This window comes from Macadamia integrifolia, chromosome 1 (genome assembly GCF_013358625.1).
Source record: "Macadamia integrifolia cultivar HAES 741 chromosome 1, SCU_Mint_v3, whole genome shotgun sequence".
Taxonomy (NCBI): domain Eukaryota; kingdom Viridiplantae; phylum Streptophyta; class Magnoliopsida; order Proteales; family Proteaceae; genus Macadamia; species Macadamia integrifolia.
Window position 1 is genome coordinate 11106802 of NC_056557.1, and position 7389 is coordinate 11114190.

General features: G+C 36.5%; 1 protein-coding gene across 1 annotated transcript in view; it reads right to left on the reverse strand.

The window, feature by feature from the left end:
* Positions 1-412: 412 nt before the first annotated feature.
* Positions 413-7389, reverse strand: part of LOC122062175 (uncharacterized protein At2g29880-like) — a 10673-nt gene continuing 3696 nt past the window's right edge. Inside the window, exons 2-3 of the mRNA XM_042625894.1 lie at positions 1065-1420; positions 413-976 (exon numbers count right to left, since the gene is read on the reverse strand). Coding sequence (XP_042481828.1) covers positions 413-976; positions 1065-1420 — 920 coding nt within the window. The remainder of the gene's footprint in view (positions 977-1064; positions 1421-7389) is intronic.

Consider the following 7389-nt stretch of genomic DNA (forward strand, 5'->3'; position numbering starts at 1 on the left):
CATTGCCATACCTGTATATAAATGAATATGAGTATCAAAATACTACATAGTAAGAACTGAAAAAATACATTCATCATTAAGGCAAAAACAAATATCTATGTCATCCTTAAAAAATCATGTAAACAAATCAATATATGGAAGAAACTCCCATATCCTATTTTTAAATCAAATCATCCATCAAAATCAATCAAACAAACAAATATCCATATCATCCTCAAATAAACTCTCATATCCTACTTTTAAATCAAAATATCCATCAAAATCAACAAGCAAAGAAATATCCATGTCATCCTCAAAGAAATTCCCCTATCCTACTTTTAAATCAAATCATCCATCAAAATCAAACAAACAAATATCCATGTCATCCTCAAATTTAAAAAGATACCTAATGTTTTCAAGAAACTCCCAAATCCTACTTCAATGCTCTAATCATCCACATCCTTTTTTCAGCAACAACTTCTACAAATGATATTCTCCAAGCAGCACTCTTGTGTATCTTTTGTTGAGCCTTCACCCACATCCTTTCTGTTAACTCTGTCATGTTGTCCAACAATACCTGACATGCTTTAATGCTGTACATTCCATCCACTAGATTATTGACAGTTGGAAGAACTGTTCTGGAAGTGGGAGTACCACTACTCCCCCGTTTCATTTTCCAGGCCACATATAAGTTGAAGTCATGTGCAGAATTGGTAATGACTTTTATGGTACTCTTCTTCCTTCGGTCTGTGGGAATTCTATCACGCTTTCGCTTTGTTATAGAACGACTAACCACTTCGTCAACAACTGTAGGCTCTATATCATCCAGACCTACTACGTCTTCAGGGGAATCATGTGTATCATTCTCATCCTCACAATCAGCAATATGCTGAGATACTCCTCTATCTCCTCGAGCACTTGAGTTTGAGGAAACCTCTAACAACTCTGGCCACCATGGAAATCCACTCTTTCGGACTTTGGTCCAATTTGGATTTGCCTATAATCCAAAATAATCGATATTATACACTGTTGGGAAAAAAAAATAAGTTTTTATCCATTGACTATTGCTTCAAGGAATGGATTACCTTTATAGCATTTTCCCAAACAGAATCTGCAGCTATAGCAGTCCAGGTATTTGAATCCCATCCAAATCCCATAGTTTCGAGCAACCTCCTGAAACTATTATAGTCATCTCGTAGCTTATTCATCTTATTACGCAACTGCTCTTTTCGAAATAGACGTTGGAAAGTTGCTTCTAGTCCTGCTTTAATATTATTCCACCCAACCTTATTGAATGTGGAGTTGGACTTCTGACCATTCCTTACATTATCAATCATTAAGTTGATGAATTTGTTCAATTCAGAAGCATTCCAAAAGATTGTGGTTGTGGTTGTGGTTGTGGTTGGAGCAGGAGTAGGGTTTCCACTATATGGCATATTGTCTACATAAAGGAAACATTAATCATGTTAAAGTTAAGAATCATCAGTTCACAATCGGATATGCATATTAAACATTCACAGACTGGCATTCAATAAAAGAAAACTACACATTCCAAAAGATTGTGGTTGTGGTTGTGGTTGTGGTTGTGGTTGGAGCAGGAGTAGGGTTTCCACTATATGACATATTGTCTACATAAAGGAAACATTAATCATATTAAAGTTAAGAATCATTAGTTCACAATCGGATATGCATATTAAATATTCACAGACTGGCATTCAATAAAAGATAACTACTACAAAATAACTCACCAAAATAGGTGAATTCACAATAATAGAAAGTATAATCTTAACATGGAGTCAAGGACGTGACAAACAAATCAACATAACCAACAAATTAAATAGTTTATATACATGAACCTCATTTCTTTCCTCTATTATATATTTTCCTTGGACTCCTTCCCTTTTCTCCTTTTAGTTTTATGGATTTATTATTTTCAAGAAAAGCATCTATGTGCACCAGCATCATATGCGGGCCATAGAGTTTTTCTCTACATTATGGCTTTTTGATGGACTTCAAAGCCATTTTTGGTCTCAAATAATTGTTTTCTTTCAAACCCATCTTTGGTCTCAAATCCTTGTTTTTTTTTTCCTTGGAGGAGAAGCTGAACTAAATTGTTAAAGCAACTTCAAGTCAATTTTCAAATTGTACTTGATTTCAAATCCTTGGAGGAGAAGCTGAACTAAATTAAAGCAACTTTAGGTTGATTTCAAATTGGACTCAGTGAATCCTACTTAACAATCACTTCTCCTTTCGATTTCCTTTGTCCACTAGGGTGTCAGTAAATCTTTAACATTCTCAGTGCTGCCCATTCAGGTAAGTAAACAACAATGGACTCATGTGGTTGAACCAGTAGTTAGAACAAGTGAGATACATTTTAAAGAGTGAAGGTAGCTGTGAGGCTCAGAATATAAAGAAGTTCATCTCTTTGGCAACCACCCCATCCCCAAACAACCAAAAAAAAAAAAAACCTCCCCACTCCTTGAAATGAATATTTGAGATTTTTTTTTCCAGCCCCCTTCCCCCCAAAGGAGAAGGATAATGGATGAATACGGGGATCATAACAGAAAACAAATGACTTCTCTAGGCATTAGAAATATGGCAATGGCAGTGATTTCTATCTATTTTTGTAGATCATCTGCACCCTCATTTAAATCTAGAATATTGCCACCTATTATTAGAATAACCATCTAATATCAAGAATCTTCTGGCCTCTTCAGAAAACATAATGGTTGAATTGTTAAGACTTCAAAATATTTTAGAGGGGGAACGGGGATAGGGACTTGCTTTAGAGCTTATGGACCCTTTTCACCAGCCAAACAGGAGCTTCAAATTTGCAAAACAAAAAGCTCACAATCTCTCGATTTGTTGTGAGGTTCAAAACTCGTTTACTAATCCTAAGGAAACTGCACTGCATGCACAGATTGAGACTCCATAAATGTTAAACTGCAACAGACTTGGATCACTGAGTACTACGATTTTATACTTACCCGAAACCATAAGAATCCCCATTGCTCAAATAAAACATCAAAAACATCAAAGAGTTGGAAGAAATGAACTTTGTAAACTATAATCAACTAAATAAAATAAAATAGAATTAAAAAGAGATAAAAGTTAGAATTGAAGGGGCATAAGCAAACCGCATAATTAATAAATTCAACACAAAATACCCAATTACCTACTTTCTAAGACCACAAAGAGCACCAGAACTAAATATCAAGTAACCCACCAACCATTACAATCTATAAATTGATCCAGAGACATTATAGTAATAATAATATTTAGGAAGAAAAGAAAACCTTTAATATCTCAACCAACAAAGAATTAGGGAAGAACAACAACAGCATCAACAATGGCAACAACAAACAGAAAACTTAAATCCATCAGAGATCAACAAGACAACCCCCATATCCACACAGATTAGCAGGAATCAAAAATTAGGGCCAGAGATTACGCATCAGAGATCAACAAGACAACCCCCAAATCCCCACGTTACAGAGATTAAATCAGATCTATGAATTAGAGCTTGAAATGATACCTGAGCTTGACGATCGTACTTGTCGTTGTAACTCTCTGTTGCTTGACGAGAGAGAGAGAGAGAGAGAGAGAGAGAGTAGAGAACGTTGACCTTCGTAAGAGAGCAGAGAATGCTGAGCTTCGAGAGAGAGCAGAGATGGTCGTCGGAGCTTCATGAGAGAGCAGAGATGGTCATCGGAGCTTCTCGAGAGAGCAGAGACGGTCACTGAGCTTTATGGAGAGTTGTAGCTTGTGGAGAGCTACAGGGAGATGGGAGAGGGTAGCGCGTCGGGACTCGGGATTTCACGATTTTTCCCCCTCACCTTGTTTCAAGAAACAAAAAAGTAACTAATAGGGTATTTCTCCATTCCTGTTTCTGTGAGAAAAAAGTAGATATAAATTTTAATTTTTATTTCATAAATAGGTGAAACAAAACAAAAAAAATCAAACAGAAAAAATGATGTTTTTTCTATTTCTGAGCACAGAAAAATGGAAAAACCATTTCTATAGACAAAATCAAATGGCCCCTATTAGTTACTTTTTTGTTTCTTGAAACAAGGTGAGGGGGAAAATCATGAAATCCCGAGTCCCGACGCCCTACCCTCTCCTATCTCCCTACAACTCTCCACAAGTTGCAACTCTCCATGAAGCTCGGAGACTGTCTCTGCTCTCTCGTGAAGCTCCGGCGACCATCTCTGCTCTCTCGCGAAGCTTCGGCAACCGTCTCTACTTTTTCTTGAAGCTCAGCCATCTCTGTTCTCTCGTGAAGCTCCGACGACCGTCTCTGCTCTCTCTTGAAGCTCAGCATTCTCTGCTCTCTTGCCAAGGTCGATGTTCTCTGCTCTCTCTCTCTCTCTCTCTCATAAAGCAACGGAGAGTTGCAACGACAAGTACGATCGTCAAGCTCAAGTATCATTTCAAGCTCTAATTCATAGATCTGATTTAATCTCTGTAACGTGGGGATTTGGGGGTTGTCTTGTTGATCTCTGATGGGTAATCTATGGCGTTAATTTCTGATTCCTGCTAAACTGTGTGGATTTGGGGGTTGTCTTGTTGATCTCTAATGGATTTAAGTTCTCTATTTGCTGCTGTCATTGCTGATGCTGTTGCTGTTCTTCCCTAATTCTTCATTGGTCGAGATATTGAAGGTTTTCTTTTCTTCTTGAATATTATTATTACTATAATGTCTCTGGATCAATTTGTAGATTGTAATGGTTGGTGGGTTACTTGATATTTAGTTCTGGTGCTCTCTGTGGTCTTAGAAAGTAGGTAATTGAGTATTTTGTGTTGAATTTAATGATTATGCGGTTTGCTTACGCCCCCTTCAATTCTAACTTTTATCTCTTTTTAATTCTATTTTATTTTATTTAGTTGATTATAATTTACAAATTTCATTTCTTCCAACTCTTTGATGTTTTTGATGTTTCATTTGAGCAATGGGAATTCTTATGGTTTTGGGTAAGTACGAAATCGTAGTACTCAATGATCCAAGTCTGTTGCAGTTTAACATTTATGGAGTCTCAATATGTGCATGCAGTGAAGTTTCCTTAGGATTAGTAAATGAGTTTTGAACCTCGCAACAAATCGAGAGATTGTGAGTTTTTTGTTCTGCAAATTTGAAGCTCCTGTTTGGCTGGTGAAAAGGGTCCATAAGTTGCAAAGCAAGTCCTTATCCCCGTTCCCCCTCCAAAATATTTTGAAGTCTTAACAATTCTACCATTACTTTTTCTGAAGAGGCCAGAAGATTCTTGAAATTAGATGGTTATTCTGATAATAGGTGGCGATATTTTAAATTTAAATGAGGGTGCAGATGATCTACAGAAATAGACAGAAATCGCTACCGTTGCCAAATTTCTAATGTCTGGATAAGTCATTTGTTTTCTATTATGATCCCCGTATGAATACATTATCCTTCTCTCCTTTGGAGGGAAGGGGGCTGGAAAAAAATCTCAAATATTCATTTCAAGGAGTGGGGAGGTTTTTTTTTTTTTTTTTGGTTGTTTGCGGAGGGGTTGGTTGCCAAAGAGATGAACTTCTTTGTATTCTGAGCCTCACAGCTACGGGATTTGGATGGGATTCAAATACCAGGACTGCTACAGCTACACATTCTGTTTGGGAAAATGCTATAAAGGTAATCCATTCCTTGAAGCAATAGTCAATGGATAAATACTTTTTTTTTTAAACAGTGTATTATATCGATTATTTTGGATTATAGGCAAATCCAAATTGGACCAAATTCCGAAAGAGTGGACTTCCATGGTGGCAAGAGTTGTTAGAGGTCTTCTCAAACTCAAGTGCTCGAGGAGATAGAGGAGTATCTCAGCATACTGTTGATGAATGCATTTTTTATGTTCTTACTATGAAGTATTTTGATACTCGTATTCATTTATATACAGGTATGGCAATGAATCCTATTAATTTCGAAGATGATTCATCCAATGATGATAACATCATCCTATATACATTCCAAACGTTTTTAGATTACCTTCGGATTAGAGAACCATGTATGGGTAGTAACTACATAGGAGTTGTCATGGTCGCAGAGACATTGAATGGGCATTCAAATCTATGTTATATTAAATTTAGAGTTGAGAGACATGTCTTCCTCAATCTACATGATATGATGATAAATAGAGGATGGTTAGATGATAGTTGTCATATATGGGAAGATGAACAACTTGCAATTTTTATTGTAATAGTAGCGCGTGGAAGCAGTATTAGACAGGTTGCAAAGAAATTTCAACGATCTGGATAGACAATTAGTGCTGTATTTCAAAAAGTGTTGCACGCTATGGTTCAACTAATGAACAAAACAATCAGGCCCCCTAATTTTGATGTGGTCCCCTCAGAGATTCAAATAACCCAAAGTTTAGCCCTTTCTTCCAGGTAACCTTTTATGATTTATGCTAAGTGCAAATATTATCAATTACTAGTTAATGAATGAATTCTTACAGATATCCATATTGTGTTTCATTTAGGATTGCATTGGTGCTATTGATGGAACTCATATTAGTGCCATAGTACCCAGATCAGAGCCAACCCGATACAGAAATCGGAAGGCATTAATCACACAAAATGTTATGTGTGCTTGTTCATTTGACATGCATTTGACATTTGTGTACGCGGGCTGGGAAGGTAGTGCACATGATGCTCGGGTTTTTGATGAGGCAAGATCAAATGCTACCTTAGGTTTTCCTCATCCTCCTTCAGGTAGTTCACAACAAACAAATCACTTGTATATTAAGTGTCTTTTTAGATTAATATACTCACTTGTATAAACGTTATCCATAATACTTGAAGGCAAGTATTATGTTGTGGACTCAAGTTACGCAAGTCAACTTAGGTATTTGACACCCTTTTGAGGAGAAAGGTATCACCTACCAGATTTTAGTGGGGAGAGAAGGGATGCAAGAACGCCGAAGGAGTTGTTCAACCACAAACATTCCTTCTTACGGAATTTTATTGAAAGAACCTTTGGTGTATTGAAAAATAGATTCCAAATCTTACAAAAAATGAAGGGTTATCGTATAGAGGACCAAGCCAGCATCGTAGTTGCATGTTGTGGGCTTCACAACTACATCAAAGAACAAGCTATTAAAGATGATCTTTTTGATGAATATGGTTGTGAACAGAATGTAATTGATCAACTAAATCCTCCTAATCATCAAGACTTCATTGCTCCAACTACAAGTACAAGTCAGAGAGGAGCAAGACAGATGTCAATGTTTAAGATAAATATAGCAAATCAATTGGCTATATCGAAGGGAATGCCTATGATTCCAATTGATGGACCTTGATGTTTTGATTTTACTGACTTTATGTTAGTTGCTACCATTAATGATTTTATGTTAGTTGTTAGAGTATATGTTACGTAATAGAAAACTCTATGTTCTATTT